Here is an 18,358-nt window from a genome sequence, read left to right as displayed (position 1 = left end):
TTTTTTTTTTTTTTTTTTTAAATGGAGTCTGGCACAGTGCTCAGTCCACATAACACACAGGAGCTACTTTATATCTTCACAGAGAACAAAGAGGGCGCACGTCTCTTAACAGAATATTCTCTGGTCTTGCTAAAAACAGAATCACAGTAGTGTGGCGCTCACTCCCAAGCCTACATCTACACTGCCCCCACCCCGCAGAGAGCTGACAAAAGAGACACTGGAGCAACAGATGGCAAACCAGAGTCAAGGAATGAAACAAATGCATATAAACTAGGTAAATATTGTAAATAAAATATTTTGTTTGGACACAGATTTGTCTTCCAGAATGTCACATCATCTGGGATAAACCTGGTTTATCAATAGTTTAATGCGTCCTTTCATTTTAAATGCGTCACAGACACGGGACAATGCACAGAGAGGCTCGGAACAAATGACATTAGTGAATGCATCTGTGCTCGCTGGCATTCACCAATGCCACTCATAAATATTACCTCATGTCTTCAGTGGAATTACAGACTAAAAGCTCGACTGAAAAACAAAACTGAGACTGTGTATTCAAACAAACAACTGTGGCTCTGCACTAGCCCATGCTCTGTCACACGCATGTCATCACTGACATCTTAAAGGCTTTTCCTGAGGAGAGTTTACACGGACATGCATGAAAATAAGGTTAGCGCTCATAGATATATCATATACATCATCTTCATATTATCATGTACTACATAGATATAGCTGTCACTGATGGCAAAAGAAAAATCACACAGAACAACAAGAATGAATAAGGTGAGAAACAAAACAGAACTGAAACTTCAACAACACCGAACTGCTCCTGTATCGTTCCATTTTGAATGCACAGCTGCAACAGGTGCATCCATTCCAGAGTGTATGAGGCATCTGTGCAATATGTTGCCAGCAAAACATGCTCTGACTTAAAAGGATGAAAGCTAGTGGTCCCTCAGAGCCACCAAATCAGACTTGAGTGGTTTGAACTCAGTGACTCACTCAAGCGCTCCCTGTGACAAACGCACATCCTTTTAGCCTGGCCCTTCTGCAAGCAGGGCCAAACATAGATGTAGACAGATTTAGAAATAGACGTGCGCTGAAGTATAAAACATTGTTCCATAAAAGGGTTTAAAAAGGATTGAACTCATGGGGCTATCCAAAAATCAGACATTAATCTGAGCCTGAAGAAACATACCTCATCTTGACAATTTACAATACTGAGCACTTGAGCCCCGGTGAGTTTGTCTAGAAGGATTATGATGATGAAAGCAGACTTACCAGATCTTGCCTCTCTGTCATGCTCATCTTCTCCACTATGGACCAAAACCAGCGTTTAAACTGCAGCAGTTTATCTGCATTTTCCCCTGTTGGATGAAGTACACGTCTTTCTTAAAATGTTACAGCAAAAATGGATAAAAAAAACCCCCAAAACAATAAATCTTTCATTTGAGAGTTACTGCAGGAAAGAGATAAGAGAGAATAAATGGACAAAGGCAGACACAGCAGAGAAGATCCAGCTATCCAGACAGAGCAGCGTACCAGATTCATCATTGAAGGAGGTGAAGCTAATGAGCATCTGGACGTTGACTTCTCCACATCCGTTGACCAGCAGCCTGAAGTCCTCGGCCGTCAGGTCCTCCAGGGCATTCTTTGGGAGAACATCCAGTAAACCCTTCCTCATTGCCTACGGAAGACGCAGAAACACGTCATGATTGGTGTGAATACACATTTTTGTGACTGTCACACTTTAAGATGAGGTTTGGCAGAAAGCTGAAGATCATACTAAGTCTTTCACTTACATGGAGAGGCTGCTCAGCCACCACCAGCATTCTGTGCTCAGCATACTTCCTCACATACTCGTACACGTTGACGGGAGTTACTGGCATGTTGACCCCACCAGACAGAAGTTCCACCTGAACCACAGAGTATAATGCATCAACAAAAATGTGTGTGTTTTATGCAGTGCTATTTCTAGTCTAGTACATTGGGTGACAGAGTCACAGTGTAGTCTTTTACCTGTCCAGCCCCTTCCTCTTTGCAGAGGTCAATGGCGAAGGCCAGGTCCATGGCAGCAAATACTGCATCTGCTTCACCAGCCTGAGAATGGCGGATGAGCTGCCGCAGGCTCTCATACATGACCGGGTCAAAGAATGCAAAGTCATGCCAGTTCACCTACGGAAACAAAGAAAATTAAGATTTACAAACTTGATTCTGAAGAGCATCAACATCACACAGCACGTTCTTCTATTACGCCGTTATAAAACAACTTTTTTCTCTTACCTTCCTCCCGAGCAGCACTTTGATGACATGTCTGTTCAACGTGATTGGACAGAGTTCATTCTGAAGCAGACACAAGCCCAGTATTCTGTGGAGGAAATCAAACATTTCACTTGTTTGTTAAAGATGTGACTCAACTTTCCAATTCTTCTAAAGATTTTGGAAAAATCTACTTTTCCATTTGCCCAGTCTAACTGAATAGAACTCTCTTCACGTGCGACCGAATGAGAGGACAGTTCCTTACCTGCCGATGTTACGGAAGCAGTTTAGCCTAGCCTCCGTATTCTTGCCGGGCCGAGGGGAGTAGAAGCCTCGTTTGCCAGGCTGGTAGAACAGAGGAGCGTTGTCGTCCCCGTCATCCGGGTCGTCCAGCTCCATGTCAACCACACTGCGGGTTGAACCATGACGCTTACGGTTCTCCTGCTGCTGCAATGACACGAGTGAAGGGAACTGTTAAGTGTGGCAGGACGAGCTGCTTAGAAGGCATGCTACATTGAAAGTTCATTAGTATTCCAAACAAGCCCTGATGTTTCACGATTAGTAACAGAGTTAAACGAATAACTTTATACAACAGATGTTGGGCTTACTTGTGCTTTCTCTGGAGCCTCCAGGAGACCCAAGTCCAATATGCTGTCAGCACCATTTTCCCTGGAGGAGACAGAGGATTTATATTTAGTTTATAAAACTTCATAATTCATCTCAGTATCATTTAGCGAGCAGGACCAAATGTGTTTCACCATGGTGAAACAGAGCTGATAATGGTCAGTGTGTCCAGCATCTGTCTGCGTGACTGATCGGGTTATGATACCTTCCATGTGCAATGAGAAGCTCCATGGCCTCCTCCACCCTGGCTCGGAGAGAATCCTCACTGGCCAGCAGCAGCAGCAGCTGGGCAGGGGACAGCTCCAGCAGCATGCCTGTGATTTTACTGGCAAACGCCTGAGGAGACAAACACCGAGCTGGTAAGGGAAACCATCAACTCCTCCAACTTAAGACAGACTGTCGGTCATACATTTAGTTATACACCAGAGTCAAAGCATGTTGGATGGCGGATGGAGGTGCTTCCTTACTGGTTGCATTGCGTGAACGCGAGGGTAGAGCCTTTCACCCAGGGCTTGTCTGTGTGCAGGCAGGGGGTCGGGCTCATCACTGGGGTTTCCCTCTGATGAAGGCCTGAAAGGCCTGGTGTCTATGGACAGTTGCCTCCTTGAGTCTCTGCAGAACACAAACACACGTTTGTCTCAGTTTCACACAACACACTTTATCGTTCATGTCTTTATTGTCTGTTTATTATAAACGTGCATGTATTAAGTTGGAGTTTACCTGTCTCGGTCTCTCCGAGATCCTGCTCGAAGACCTCCACTTCTCCTCTCTCTCTCTCGATCTCTGTTTCTCAGGCGCTGCATTAGATCTACAGACACATTGAAGAATAACACATTCAACTTTGACTGTACATTTTTTTTATGTAAATCAATGTCTTAACTCATGAGAACTGCTTTAAGTACCATTGAATGTAACAATGAAAGTTAATTAATACAGTGTAGTTTCTATGTATTGTCATACTTGAATTGTAATCGTGATGACACGTACTGCTGGCCTGCATGCCCTTGCTGACACTCTGAACACAGTCCAGATTGGGCAGCTTATCGTTAGAGAGGAGGGCCAGGGCGATGGCCGTGTAGAAGCTGCGCGCCACGCCGCTGCCCTCGCCCGGCTCATCTTTGAAGGTGACCTTCACCCGGTGCACGGCCATGGGTGTGGTTGTGCAGCGCCTGCCAAAGTGCGTGTTTAGCTGACGCATGGTCTGCTGTATAAGCTGGTCTCTGTCCCGATCGACCTCTAGGGCCAGGTCACGGGACTGCAGGTTCCTCAGCTTCTCCATCTCCCGACGGAACTTGGATTCTTTTACCTCAAAGCCACCCAACTCTGTGAGGATCTGGGACAAACAACAAAAAAAAAGACAAAATGATTTCTCACATAGGTCATCATCAACCCAAAATATATTTGACAGGAGGATATGTAATGTTCGGTCATGCAGTCTGCACTTTATATATTACTTAGTGAACTTCATTAGGATTTCTATTAATGTATTTAAGTAATAAATGTACCGATCCAGGCTCAGCTCCGACATCCTCCATGAAGACACGACCGAAGAGTTCCAGTGACAGACGCCAGCGGCCGAGTAGCATGTCATGTGAGATCATCATCCCCATGAAACTACAGTGAGGTCTGGGCACACAGAAATATAGAAAACAATATTTTCATTAGAATATTAAACCATTTTAGGTTTTTGTCTCCTCATATAACCTTTAATTCAGTCTTTCCTGCCCTGTACTACAAATTTGTTTAAGACGCCAGTTCCTTTTTATTTGAACAACCTGTCATCCTGTATAAGTTGACAGTTTTCTATAACAACAGACGACAAACATTTTATTGCGTTGACCTGTTCTTATATCTGAGCAAACGTCACAGAGCACAGCTTAGTTTGGTACCTGAATGATGGCAGAGGAGGTCCATCGCTCTCAGTGAGGCCAATCTCTGCGAGGAGGCTGCTCTTCAGCTGGGCGGCGAGGTCGTGGGGTGACGGGCCTGGTTTTGAAGCCTCCAGCTCCTGCTCTGCCAGTGACTGGCTCCCAGTGCTGCGCTGGCCTGTCTCCATACTCATCACATTCTTCAGGTTGGCTGAGTAAGACATCTTAGTGGGCAGGATCTGTTTTAGTGAGGTTCAGAGGATTTTCTTTTTAGTAACGTGAGCCGATGTTGAGACAATGACAGTGTGATGATGAGAGAATGGAAATTCGGAAATGAGACACAGAAACACAGGCTATGTTCCAATATCCACACTTTTCTTTCAGAGTAAACAAAGACTATCCAAAAGATCCATTATTTGCTGCTGCTGAGGAGGAAATAATGAATTATGGGTAGTTTTTTTCTTTTTAATTTTTAGTCAAAAGTGAAGCTACTTCAACATTTAAATTGTGTATGTGTGTGGATATTAGAAGACAGCTGCCAGCGTGTTTGTCCGGTGAAGAGGGGTGGTATACCTGAGAGGGGGAGGGTAGAGAGGAGCCCATGTTTACCTCCAGGCAGTTCCTGTCCATGCTCGCCTCAGCCAGGCCTTTGGTTGCCATGTAGGAGGAAGAGTACAAGCCCTGAGAGGGACGGCCGAACAGATCCTCCTTCCTGGCATTAGGCTGTTAGAGAAAAAGCAAAATTAAGTTAAAGCCAAAGATGCCGTTCGGCCATTATGTAACAGGGTGGTAGCTGTATCCACTCAAAGTATTCACTGCTGGCTAACACTCCTTAAACCACAGCGAAAAGAAGCATGCTCTGCACAACAAACCCTATCCAGCATCTTCTTATGGCCAGAAAAGTAGCTAACTGTTCACTGTGAGACTAAATTAAAGATTAAGAACATGGATTAGACTGACTAATAGACACATCAAACATATCATGCATGTTATCCAATATTAAAACAATTTATTCTGCATATATAATCCAGAAAAAACGTATTTGTTTTATTTTGTATTTGTGTCACTGCAAAGTTTATCCAGCAGAGTGTGCTGTGAGTTTCAATGTCATGACAAGCAGCACAGAAAGCAGCTCTCTGCAATGTCAACTAGAATTGGTCTACAACGTATATGTAAAATAATTTAACATGTTAAAAATATTTAACTTGGATATTATTTGCTAACATTTCTTTAAGAAAACAGCCTTCTGAGTACTAGTTATATTAATATAAAAGGTCTAAATTCATCATATCAGCCGCCATATTAGTAATCTGTGAATTTCTGCCCTTTAAAAATCAATTTTAGTGTCTTTAGTCAGGCTCTACTAATAGATCACTTTCAAGATATGTCAAGCTGTTTACTGCAAAGTATGCTCTGCAGACTTAAAGGCAGACAGTGTACAGACTGAACTCAATTTCAACCTCAAATCGATCGTTTTTTTCCAGACTGCTTGTTATTTGACGTGTAGGTGGGCAGCAGTTCTGACCTGCAGGAGGTGGGGCTGGTCTGCCAGTGGAATGGCCTCAGCCAGGGGAACGTCGAAGGGGTTGGGTGGGATGCAGCCCAGGAAGGTCATGGAGTCGGAGCGCCGGAAGAAGGGGTGGTTCTGACCCGTTTCAGCTGGAACTGGGTCCTCATCCTTGTCCTGCAGAGTTGAACCTGAAATAAAGCAGACACACATTCACTGTCAGCACACACTTTCATATTGAAGGCATATTGACTACTATTAAATGTAAGTTATCTGGCTTACTTTGATTGGTGTCTTCATCGTTCTCGTGTTCAGAATCCTCATTGTCCAAACCCAGTTCCAAAATCTCCCGATTCCTGTAAATAAGAGTGAAAGTGGATAAGAAATATGAAACCAGGATTTGTTCCTGTGGCCATCATTTGCAAAAATATGCAGACAATTCAGCTGTTCAGGGAGACAGATTCAAGACCATTTTCGCTCTTTCCACGATGCTGTTTGCATATAAGAGCAGCATTCACCTCTTTCTGTCCATCTGTGGGGTGTCCAAAGTGGTCTGCTGGTTCATGGCCTTAATCCAGTAGATAAGCGCCTGGAAAACGTAGGCCACATGTTTCAGTGAGCACACGTCAAGCACAGGAAGCACATCAGAGTGCTCGTCATTGTGCGAGCGCATCAGTGACAAGGCGTAGTTCAGGAAGTCGCCCCGTGCCGACATCATGCCCTGGCGAGCTGTCAGCAAGGTAGCTGCTCTCCTGAAACAAATACAAAGGAATGAGAACATCACAAACCTTAATGATAAAGCAATGTACAGATATGGAGTTACCAGTGTGGACCAAAATATTTTGTGCATGCATGTAGGTTGCCACAGCTATCGGCAGAGGCTTCAAGGCTACTGGCATTCCTGATTAAAGAGCACCCATGAGGCTCATTTCACCCCTTCTACACACATCTACACAGACCTCCAACAGATAAAAACAAACACAAGCTAAAAAAGTCGAATGTAGGAGGTGTTCGTCAACACTAATTATCACCTGACAGTTATCAACTGATCGGACCAATACATGTGAAAAACTGGGTTCATGAGTGCATTTTGTTTTACCTGCGTCCTTCCAGGGTGCGGAGGCTGGCCTCCTCCCGAGCTGTCATGCGTTCCCTGCGAGCTGAGTGCTGAGAAGCGTGTAGTGGGTGACTGGGGTGACCCGGGTCTCCAGCCGATGACAGGGCCGAGCCATATCGCAGCTGAGCCTCGGTGGAATCCATGATGGACACCATCCAGTTCCAGGTGGGAATCAGCTTTTCTTCGACATAGTTCTGGTTCAACACATGACAAACATTTAACTCATTTTTTCTAAGCGTGTTTGTTGAGTAATTATTTAAAGGAAAATATTGTTTATCCGTTCAGAATCCAGCAGCTCATCTTACCTGCAGGTTGACTGCATCCTGGTAGGTGAGCTTCACAGCAGCAGGGTACTGTGAGTACACTAGATGGTTGTACTTGGGAATCAGACTCATGAGGTCTGAGATCTGCCTGATGACAATGCTGTAGGCCCGGGCCAGACTGCTGGCAGATGTCAGATAGCTGCTCGAGTTGCTGGCCTCCAGAGCCGCCGCTGCTGCAGCAGCACTGGAGCTGATAGCGCTGGAGCGACGCAGGTTGGTAGGGTCGATGTATATCAGGCCTGTGGAGCTTGCTGTGACAAAAAAAGACAAAGATAACAGGTAGAATTATATACACTGTCTTTGTGACTGTCATCAGGAACCAAAAACACTGGAAAACAGACAAACGCTCCACTGACCAGCTGGTGTTGAGGAGCTGGAGGGAGCGCTTCCTGTGGCCCTCTGGCTGGGGGTGTTTCTAACAGCCCACTGCATGGAGCGAGGGGCCTGGGCTGCACTGTTGGCATGGGAAGCGCTGGTCGTCCGCTCCAGCGGTTCATCCAACAGGAACGTCTCCTGGTCAACGTCGTCGCTCTGGCTGCTGCTGCTGTCTGAGTCACTGGAGTCATTGGACTGGGAGTCATCCTCTGAAAAGAAGGCAGGGACACTGCTGGCACCTTCAGAGAGGAAGAGGACGATAAGGGGTGAGGAAAGAAGATAAAAGGAGACGCGTTTAATGGCTTGTGTTTTCATCTCACGTCCCTTTCTTTGTCTTTCACATCAGATTTATCCAAGCAGAAGTGCGGGTTAGTGAATCACACCACTACAAGGCCAAACAACACTAATATGATGGTGAAAACAAGTCAAAACAACAGCTGCACTCTCTGTTGATCAACTTGTGCTAAATAACATGACTTCTTTTAATTTCTTTTAATTATTGGAAATGTCATTAAAGAGAAAGAACAGCAAATGCCTCAATTGTACTGAATATTCTACATGGAAATGAAACAACATCATTAGTAAGAAAAAAAACAACATTTTAGATGACCAAGGAGTAAAAACACCACACCATTTGGAAAAGCTACAAGTTGATTAGTTTGTTATTTGGGTGAAGAACAAGACTACACTGACTGTGATGAGGGACAGTATTGGTTAAAAATGACAGACACGGTAACAGTGAAATGTGAGAAAGGGACGAACTGAAGGAACTCTCAGCAGGAAACTGTGTATGCACTTTGCAAATTCACTCTTGCCCTGACATCTGTATATGCATTGAAGTAAAGAGGAGCTCCTACCAAAAATAGGAAATGCCAAGGACACCCTACTGCCTGCAAATGAAATACATCGGGTATTCAGCCAGGGACCATTTTGTCTGCTGTATCATTAGCTCTCCAAACATAAATCCCCACAATCAGAAATGCTTACTGTCAAGCACTAATGACTTTGTGAGGACTGAATTAGTCTGTAATTCAAGATAAAAAAAAAATACACCACAGAGCAGAAAAGCAACTTCTATTTAGTAAAAATTTGGAAAGGATTCAGTTTAAAGGAGGTCGATGAAAACAGGTGACCGCATTTCCACAGAGAAAAAACTCAAAAAAAAGGAACAGTACTTAGAAACTGAGGAGAACGTTTATGAAGTAACAGGATTTAAAAAGGAAATCTAAAATTAAATCTAAACTCAAAGATTTAAAACAGCTGCTGACCAACCTGCTTCAGAGCCAGCGGTGGCTGCCGTGACGACACTCCTGCGGCCACTCGCGTTGTCCTGATTACTGTGGTTGCTTTCGCTGTCACTCTCTGTCTCGGCTGCAGCCAGCAGATCCAGCTCCATGTCACTTCCTGAACACAGACATGCGACGCAGACAGATGTAAGCCAGAGTTTCAGATTCAAGGAATTATTCACAAAAACTAATTACAAACACCTTCAGTGTCATTGACGCCCTCGCGTTGCTATAAAAAGTACGAGTGCGTGTCTCACCGTCCTCATCGTGCTCGTCGTGCTGTCCTTCCGCCTCTGCATTTTCCTCTCCCTGCTCCTCCTGGTCGTCATGATGGTCTTCCTCACCTGCTACTCCCTCTACAACTTCAACCTAAGAGACAAACACAACTGATGCTAAGAGAGAAAACTTGGACAGAGCTGTTCCAATTCTCAGGAATAAACTAAATTAAAAATATTGAAAATATTCCAGCAAAATTCTCCAGTGTAAATAACCGTGTAGGCTCTGGCGTTCTTTGAAACTAGTCGCCAATATGCCCGGATTCACTTGCATGCAAAGTTCATTATGGCCTTAATGATTTTATAATGAGGCACCCCACCTCTTCCACATCTGCTGATACAATGTCATCCTGCTCCTCATCTCTTCCTCTGACAGGCTGAGACTGGCTGCTGCGCCGAGGCTGGGGGTTCCTGATGATATAAGAGGCAGCTGTCTGGCTGGAGCTGGAAGAAACATGAAGCCCAGAACACAAAGTCATTATCTGTATTATCTGCTGAAGATCAACCATCTTTGTTTTCCTTTCATTTTCTTCTCTCCAAGTTAAGATTTAGTGGATGATTTGAAAACTTTGACTTTGGTACATTAACATGGGGCTCCGACCCAACTAGCTGATAGAATATAAGCACAGTTTTCAACACAGTGAAAATAAAATGCCAAAAAAAAAAAATCCAATAAAAAGACACTCAAACTAACTGACCTGCTGGACTGGTCGGGTGAAGGCCTCGGAGGCAGCGGTTCAACGGAGAAGAGCTCCTCGCTGCCCTGAACGGCGTCGATACTGGTGCTGGCCAAGGTGAAAGGAGCAGTAGGTCTTGCTATGCCCATTCGCACCGGAACAATCAAAGACTCTGCTACGTTACACAGCTCCTCCACCGCGTAGGGCAACAGAGCTTGGAAAACACGCCGACATTTCCCGATGGGCTGAGGGATGAAGTTGCTATGTGAGGGGAAAATGTGAAAAGACAGAATTAAAATTTGTATTCAAAAGGCCACGTTAAATGTGCAGCCTGGATATGTGTTAGAATGGAGCTGGTTCGTTCATCACGCAAATTACAAATCATTTCTAATTAACTGCTGTGTGTTCTTACTTTTTCTTCTTGGATGAAGCCATCTCCACGCTGAGGATGACAAACACCCTGGCTACAGAGCGGAGGAACCTCCTGGTGACATTGATCGCCTCCTCTCTTCGGCCAGGAGTGTATTTGTTCTGGAGCTCCTTTACTAGTGTACCAAGTAATGTGTCTATGAACTAATACAGGAGAACAAAAAAAAGTGCAAAGATGTGTCAACAGCAATAAAATAGAAGAAAATGCATGACAAATGCTATATATACATATTTCAGGTGGCATCATGTTTTCCTGTGTATTCCTTCCTAGGAATTACTCAGATTTGGTTTAACATTGTATGTACACTGAGGAAGAAAGCAATGTTTTTGTTCCTGAGAGCAAAACTTACAGTGATGTCAGGAGCACACTTGACAATGAGGCAGTGGGTGAAACAGTCAAGTCGAATGGTGCCACTCTGCTGATTCAAGTAGACCTGCTCTTCTGGCAGGAGGTGGGCAATTCGGCTGCTGGCACTAAGTCTAGGACATACAGAAAAATACAGGACTCAATATTGTTACAGAGCACACATATATGACACAGCATGGAAGTGATAGAAATTACACAAAGTTTAAGGTGCAGCAGTAACTACATCATAGTTACATTTGGATGATGACAAATCCAAGTTAAGTTCAGTCAGTGTCAACACCAATAGCAACTGGTTTATTAGCTTGATGCATGAAAAGCAGAAAAACAGCGGCGCACACTGAGGTAAATGGACAATCCACATAAATCAGGACATTATTACTGTACTAAGTGCAGTCTTTACTGTGAGTGCCGTTTTCCTGTGATACTCACGGGTCTTTATTCTCCTGAGAACCAAACATGATCATAGACTTGAGGGCGTTCCAGTCCTGCAGGACCCTCTCCAGAGCCAGCTGAGCGAAGCGTGGAGGTTCTAGGTCATGGTCTGGCATATCAGAGTCTGAGAGAGAAGAAAGGAGAATACTGGGTTTATACACCAGATGCCTCAAAGAAATAATCTATTAAAAACAGGCAGCCTGGACCACAGTGGCAGACACGGCTGTAAAAAAAAAGTGTATAAATTATGTCTGATTCTCCACTGATGGTTAACAGTGTGTGTGTGTAATATGTGAGAATGATCCTGAACCTACCTTCTGCATTAGCAGCTTTGCGGTTCCTGTCTTCTCTGATGCGAGGTGGCCTGTACTGACAGTGTTCAACACTCTGCCTGGCAACAGTCTGCACCAGGAACAGTAATATATGCTCTCCCCTGCAGATGGAAACACAACAAAAACAAAAAAAGTCAGATATGTCAATACTTAATCACTGGCATAGCGGTATGCCCACGTAATAGTTAAACAGATTCAACCTTGAATGCAAAAGAACAGTAATCTGTGAGAAGTGCAGATGGTACAGGCCTGTTCAGAGGACAAAGGAGTCTTACCTGCTGTTTGGTGTGGTGACCAGGTTAGTGGTTGTGAGTAACCTGTATAGCAGATCAAGGCGAGCAGCCTTCTGGCCGGCGATCAACGTTTTACACTTACATTTCTCCCAACAGTCACAGTATGCTGTGGGGGAAGTCCTTTTCAGTCTGGAAAAAGACCAGGAGCAAAGTTATGATCGTACACATCGCAGTGCGTGAAATAGAGCTGATGAAAAGCATTACTAGAAAAGACTGAAGCCTTTCAAACTGGGACTTACTTGCAGTCATGTCCTTTGTGACACACCCTTGCACACTCAGTGCAGCAGCAGAGAGATTCGAGCAGACCACACGTCCGACACTCAAAGATATCCTGAATACAAAGTCATTCAAATCATTTCATTATTTCATCTTTAATACACACAGATGATTGCTTCAGTGTGACACTTTTTTCTGATGGAGAGTGCTTCTCCTCTATATTTCAGTGTAATTTTCACCCTCTAGGGCTGACCTGGTTAATGTGCTCAGCCCCCGTCCAAGTGAAACTGCAGGTGTCGTTGCAGCAGAGAACATAGAGGGGCGAATCGTCTGGGTTGGTCCCCGAGGGGCAAATCATTTCCATGAACACAGAATCGGCATCCTCCTTCTCTGCAATGCCCGGGTCACCCACTGTGTTACAGAACGAAAAGGGAAAATATGGAAACTGAGGAATGCCAACTTACAGCATGTAGTTAGCTGCTAAAAGCAGGGCAGCAAAATAGGTCAGGATTCACATAACTCATGAATATCCTACAATGTTCCAGCTATTACCTAACCACTTAAAATGACATCAGATTCTCAAAAAGTATGCCGATTTCTGAGAATTTATTCACAGAGGTGTTGGCTCGTCAGTCACACAGACCTCATTTCTTTCACCATTCTCTTTGTGTCAGGAACACATTACGACAAGCACGAGGCAGGCAGAGCTGGCATTTAAGTAGAGATTTGCAAACATAACAGCCTCCCTTCAAATGACAGATCAGTTTACAACAGTAAGCACAAAGATGATTTATTAACTCACCCTTGGCCATTTTCTGAGCAGCCTCCAGCACAGTGATGGCTGCTGGGTAAGCTCTCCCACTGACTGCCAGCATGAACGGGGTCATTCCACGGGCGTCCCTGTCAAACAACAATATACATGAGCACTTTAGATGGACAGATAGGCAAATAACAGGACAGCAGATAAATCATATTGCATTAAATCAAACTAACGTGCAAGAAAATGCATCATTTTGTGTACAGTAAGCATTTTTGAGAACGATCACATGGAAAATAAAAAGAATCATACTTGGCAGAGAGGAGCTCCCGTAGGTGTGGCCTCAGAACAACACTGTCACACATCAGTTTTAGGATGAGGTGGGCGTTGGCCTTCCTGTCTTTAGATTCAACCACAGATGACTCAGTGGATGGCCCTACACATGTAGGAAGGACAGGTCATTTGATAAACGCTTGACCATAGTTTAAATATACAAGACACAAGTATGTTGAAACTTTGGTATGATAACTGCTAAAACACACTATAACAAGAACAAGATAATGTTATAATCTGTACCTGGTATGGTGGAGGTGCTGGGTCCCTGGCTGGTCCCAGTGGAGGCAGTGGTGAGTGAACCCACGGCTGGTGCAAGAATGAAGTCAATGTCACCGTCTGTTGATGAAATAAAAACACAGTCCTGCAATATTACTAAGAGTGCGAATTACACTGAAGTTTAGAGACACGTCACCGCAAAGTTGTAGATTAATTCACTGCGGCAAGAAGAGACAGTTAAATTGGGGTGGTCGGTAGCGTAGTGGGTTAAGTAGCCGCCCCGTGTGTGGAGGCTACAGTCCTCGCTGCAGCTGGCCCTGGTTTGAATCCCGCATTGGACGGCCCTTTACTGCATGTCACTCCCCCTCTCTCTGCCCCCTGCTTCCTGTCTATCTTCAGCTGTCCTATCATTAAAGGCATAAAAGGCCAAAGAAATAATCTTAAAAAAAAAAAGAAGAGATGGTTAAATTGATGATTGCAAAGACTTCCAAATACAGAAGACCGCCTTCAGACTGACAACTGTGGCAAAACTCAAGAAGTTGCCCTGGTGTGGGTGGGCTGTTACAAGGTTTCAGTGAGAAAATGGAAAAACAAACAGCATGACAGTTTGTACTCCTCTGAGTCAGGATTGTAATCCTTTATGTCCTCTGGCTTGTTGTTTACAAGGTAAATGTCAAATAAACACAAAGTTTAAAGGTTTTAGCTCGGATGTAGCTACTCCTCCACTGCACCAAAACATTTGTCACATTTGTATCTTTTTGTCACAGTGACGTTGTCGGTCTGAACAGACTCAAAAGCCGACAGAGATAATTCTGACTATACATTTTTGTAAAGATGCACTTACCGGGGTCCATAGGTGGTGGGTCAGGGACCCAACTAGGTGGGGCAATGGGTGGTGATACAGGATCCTGGTGGTCGCTGGATGATGGGCCTGACTCATGACGGCCGAGGCCTGCTGCTCTGAGAGACCTCCGCATCATCTCTCTCAGACGAAGCCTGGTGACAACACAAACAATAAAAAGAAATGAAATTCATCAACAGTGTGGCTGATGACTGAAGAACTTTTTCACTGAAAACAGGCAGTCTACTTCAAATGACACTTGTAGTGTAGTGTAGTATAACTAGTTATTTACCCTCTGCTACTGGAGGAGCCAGTCCTATTCCCAGAACTGTTGCTTGAAACCACAGAGATGGCATTGGCAATCGCCTCCACAGCCGACAGACGCTCTGCAAATGTGTTTCTCTCAGACCTTTCAGCTTCTGAAATGAATCAACATGATCACTTAGCACGTAGAAGAGTCTCTTCGGGAAACAGGCAATTAAATTGTTACAGATGAGCAAACTTTTTTTTAATCCAATATTACAACCATTTATCATGATGTCAACGTTATATCTAGCTCTCAGGGACATCCTGACAAATTGCATCCAAAAAAAGCCAGCTTACCTTCTTCTTCTTTGGTCTCCTTGTTACTAACAGGGAAGCAGACGGAGACGGCAGCATGAAGGATGTTGCGGTTTCCATCACAGCGATGATCCAGCAGCGCTCCAAGAGCCTGGCTACCCTGATCCAACAGGAAAGCCTGCTCGAGGTTCACCAGGTACTGCCGACATGCCTCGTAGTCACAGCGCAGGACATGCTGCATCAGTGTCTGTTTCTGAAAGACACAAAGAGGCAGAGTGAGTACTGATGCTGGCGTACTGATGGGTGGAAACATGCTTTTGCAAGGTAAACGTATGTGAGAAGGGCTCGGATTAACACTAAACATTCATTTGTTCATTACATTGTAAAGTATAACGCCATGTTTACCTCGACAGCCATGATAATAATAGCAGCTTTCTTCTTAATTGTGGAGTTGGAGGGGAGATTGGCCAGAGAGTGCACCCCCATTCCCAGGCTGTTTATAGGTGGCAGGTCCAACCAGTCAGGATCTCGAATTCCACCCATGCAGTCTTTGGCCATAGGGTAGATTGTGCCATTTCCATCTCGGAGGATGATGGGAGATTCCTGGGGGGGGATAATTACAACATTTAAGATTTGTGTAAAGTAAGGCTCTCTACAACGTGCCCTGTAAAGCTGTAAAAACATGTAGCTAAATTTGGAGATTATCACACCTGTCCTGCAGTGAAGATGGCAACATTGCGCTCACTCTGCCCCAGAAAGGCCAGGTTGCTAGTGGGGAAGTTATTCTCTTGTTCAGCTTTGCCCGTGGCCAGGTCAAAGATACAGTACCTTACCCAGTTACCGGTTTTCAGCACGGCATGGACTCCTGAAAGACAGAGAGTTGCTTAAACCACGGAAATATAAATCTATAGACATTTAATTAATGATGATGTATATAAAGTATACAGTGTCATCTAGAAACAAAGACCTACCTTTGGAGTCAACATTCACAGCCAGAATCTCTGCTTTTTCTGGGATACAGAGCTTTTTAGGTGTGCGCTGAAAACAATCGGGTACTTTAGGAGTCCCGCCAGTTTTGACCACCTGTCAGAAACAAATTCAAGGAGACAAAAAGTAAATCAATGTGGTCAGGAGGAGAGACGCTCACCTGCACAAACACATTAAATCTGAACTCCATATACTGAGACAAAGGCAAGCAACATTGGATCAGTTCATGTCCGTACCTGCAGCTCATCTATTCTGAGGAGTCTACAGTCTTGTAACAGTGATGATGGGTCAGAGTCAGTGGGAGCGGCAGCACTCTGGTTGCTCATGCTGCTTGATGTCCCTGGAAACTTCACTGCAACATATGCGCCATCCACTTTAAGCACCTAGAACGGAATATGAAGGCAAGGAGTTGTGAAACCGAGACTTTACAACACAGACTGACAGCAGGATCTATCTAGGGTATTATTCCAAAACATTAACTATATTTGCAAACTTTGAAACATTTCAGATGCACCCACCTTTCCCACAGGAACATTTTTAACATCCTCCACAAACACCACCTCTCTGAGAGGCCACTGCTCCTCGTTCACCTTCTCCTCCTCTTTGGGAGCTGGGGTAGAACGCCTTCGCTCTGCAACAGCAGGACATAGTAACTTTTAGTGAACAGAATATTTACTTTATTGCTGTTTACATTGTAAATCCTGATTAGGAAAGTAGAATTATACTGCTGACCAGGTGATATAAACTTTAATGTGGACTAAGGAAAATTAATTATCAACACAGCTAGCCATATGGTTCATATGATAAGGAAGCAACCATATATACCACAGTTATATACTGTGAGCTGACCATACTTCCTTCACAGGAAAACGGGCAGGGGAAAGAAACTTGCTGATAAAAGCCTGTGCACCATCTGTTTCAAAGTCAAAGGACTAATGAGAGTGCAGAGTGAGGAAGAAATTGGTTCTGTGCCTGAGAGATAGAGAGCAAAGTCAGGACTTGAGTGTTGAGAGAGCTAGAGGTTAAGGGGGAGAAACAGTGAGAGAGAAAGAAGCTGACATACTGTAGGGCAGTGAAGCACTGCTAGCAATAGAAGAGGTATCACTGCAGGTGGACGCTGGGGAGGGAGGCGGACCCATCTCAGTCTTCACCAGCTCTGGCTTGCTTTCTGTCCTGTGAGGTCAGACCAAAATAGTTTGATGAATTTTAGGTTTTGGATTTCTCACAAAGCTACACTCCAGAGATTGAAGTGCATGTCTTCTAATTTTGGTTTTAAGTGGGCTGTGCTATTCAGATCTACAACTTTTTTCAACATCAGGTGCAACTGACTTGATTTCCTGGGTCTTAGTGGTCTTCTCCATGTTCTTGAGGCTCTCTGGTGAGCGCAGCTGGAACCTGCAACTGTCATTCATGTTCCAGACGGACTCCAACAGGACGCCCACTTTGGGAATCCCAGCACTAACAGAAAAGGCCACTGCACCGGCATGGTAGAGGGGGTTATTCCTCAAGCACACCTAAGGAAGAAAATGATGAACTGATTGATTTACACAAACTGCAAGGCCTGTATTGAGCATGCACGATTCTTGAAGAAAATATTAAAAGAGCAGCTTTGTCCACCCGTCATACATGATACCACGACATTCTGACACAGTTAAAACATGAACAAATCTTACCTGTGTTCCCACGGTGATGTTGGGTATTGAGGAGATGCCAGCGCTGGACTTTGGCTTTTTGTTCTTGGCTCTGGCCTTTTCAAGCATCTTCTTCCGTTGACTGAAAGGCACAACGCCCCTGCAGACAGATGCAAGCGGTGAAGTTTCAAAACTTCACAGACATTCATACCTTCCCTTGACATATAGCGTTCTCATTTTGAACTGACAAAGACATCACTTTTTGTACCCCTTTCTAAATGTCACGTCTTAAAGAGGTTTCACATTGCTTGCTACGGGTCCCCATTGTGTATTTCTGCTGAAGACAGCAGGAAAAGACAGCTGAATCTTCAAACCTTTAAAGTGAGGGCTGCTTGGTGGAACATGCATTTGAGTTATATTAAATATGGTGTCAATTCTTCTGGTTAGGCGACATTTATAAAAAAAAAATTTAAAATACTATCTGAATACTGCCTAAAAGTCTGTATAAATATGGACACAATATAAGCAACCATTAGAGCACTTTATAAACATTATGACAGATTCTGTCTCACCCAATAACACTGTGATGGTAATAATAACCTATTGTTTTGCATATGACTTTGATGAACTATTATACTTAGCATGATGA

The 18,358-nt window shown here is 44.2% G+C and overlaps 1 protein-coding gene across 11 annotated transcripts in view; it reads right to left on the bottom strand.

The window, feature by feature from the left end:
* Positions 1-18,358, bottom strand: part of ubr5 (ubiquitin protein ligase E3 component n-recognin 5) — a 29,334-nt gene that overhangs the window by 926 nt on the left and 10,050 nt on the right. For 4 of the 11 annotated variants that reach the window (XM_010746611.3, XM_010746612.3, XM_010746613.3 and 1 more), the window contains exons 13-58: positions 17,752-17,869; positions 17,408-17,592; positions 17,142-17,251; positions 16,597-16,709; positions 16,315-16,461; positions 16,063-16,174; positions 15,802-15,956; positions 15,497-15,694; positions 15,134-15,344; positions 14,823-14,949; positions 14,534-14,685; positions 13,714-13,809; positions 13,450-13,573; positions 13,183-13,280; positions 12,634-12,791; positions 12,404-12,495; positions 12,147-12,293; positions 11,854-11,972; positions 11,537-11,663; positions 11,091-11,220; positions 10,724-10,884; positions 10,333-10,572; positions 9,955-10,078; positions 9,617-9,728; positions 9,346-9,477; positions 8,931-8,963; positions 8,055-8,312; positions 7,681-7,949; positions 7,358-7,569; positions 6,777-7,010; positions 6,541-6,614; positions 6,277-6,449; positions 5,325-5,474; positions 4,773-4,990; positions 4,389-4,509; positions 3,844-4,216; positions 3,604-3,691; positions 3,351-3,495; positions 3,089-3,219; positions 2,868-2,928; positions 2,525-2,706; positions 2,284-2,368; positions 2,020-2,175; positions 1,803-1,916; positions 1,543-1,687; positions 1,282-1,367 (exon numbers count right to left, since the gene is read on the bottom strand). In XM_010746611.3, the coding sequence (XP_010744913.1) occupies positions 1,282-1,367; positions 1,543-1,687; positions 1,803-1,916; positions 2,020-2,175; positions 2,284-2,368; positions 2,525-2,706; positions 2,868-2,928; positions 3,089-3,219; positions 3,351-3,495; positions 3,604-3,691; positions 3,844-4,216; positions 4,389-4,509; positions 4,773-4,990; positions 5,325-5,474; positions 6,277-6,449; positions 6,541-6,614; positions 6,777-7,010; positions 7,358-7,569; positions 7,681-7,949; positions 8,055-8,312; positions 8,931-8,963; positions 9,346-9,477; positions 9,617-9,728; positions 9,955-10,078; positions 10,333-10,572; positions 10,724-10,884; positions 11,091-11,220; positions 11,537-11,663; positions 11,854-11,972; positions 12,147-12,293; positions 12,404-12,495; positions 12,634-12,791; positions 13,183-13,280; positions 13,450-13,573; positions 13,714-13,809; positions 14,534-14,685; positions 14,823-14,949; positions 15,134-15,344; positions 15,497-15,694; positions 15,802-15,956; positions 16,063-16,174; positions 16,315-16,461; positions 16,597-16,709; positions 17,142-17,251; positions 17,408-17,592; positions 17,752-17,869 (6,796 nt within the window). The remainder of the gene's footprint in view (positions 1-1,281; positions 1,368-1,542; positions 1,688-1,802; positions 1,917-2,019; positions 2,176-2,283; positions 2,369-2,524; positions 2,707-2,867; positions 2,929-3,088; positions 3,220-3,350; positions 3,496-3,603; positions 3,692-3,843; positions 4,217-4,388; positions 4,510-4,772; positions 4,991-5,324; positions 5,475-6,276; positions 6,450-6,540; positions 6,615-6,776; positions 7,011-7,357; positions 7,570-7,680; positions 7,950-8,054; positions 8,313-8,930; positions 8,964-9,345; positions 9,478-9,616; positions 9,729-9,954; positions 10,079-10,332; positions 10,573-10,723; positions 10,885-11,090; positions 11,221-11,536; positions 11,664-11,853; positions 11,973-12,146; positions 12,294-12,403; positions 12,496-12,633; positions 12,792-13,182; positions 13,281-13,449; positions 13,574-13,713; positions 13,810-14,533; positions 14,686-14,822; positions 14,950-15,133; positions 15,345-15,496; positions 15,695-15,801; positions 15,957-16,062; positions 16,175-16,314; positions 16,462-16,596; positions 16,710-17,141; positions 17,252-17,407; positions 17,593-17,751; positions 17,870-18,358) is intronic. The other 7 variants (XM_019256548.2, XM_010746615.3, XM_010746618.3 and 4 more) reach the window with 7 other exon arrangements.

The sequence above is a fragment of the Larimichthys crocea genome, chromosome XIII (assembly GCF_000972845.2).
Source record: "Larimichthys crocea isolate SSNF chromosome XIII, L_crocea_2.0, whole genome shotgun sequence".
NCBI classification, from domain to species: Eukaryota; Metazoa; Chordata; class Actinopteri; family Sciaenidae; genus Larimichthys; species Larimichthys crocea.
The sequence above is the reverse complement of the archived record's forward strand: the minus strand, read 5'-3'. Positions and strand labels throughout refer to the sequence as shown.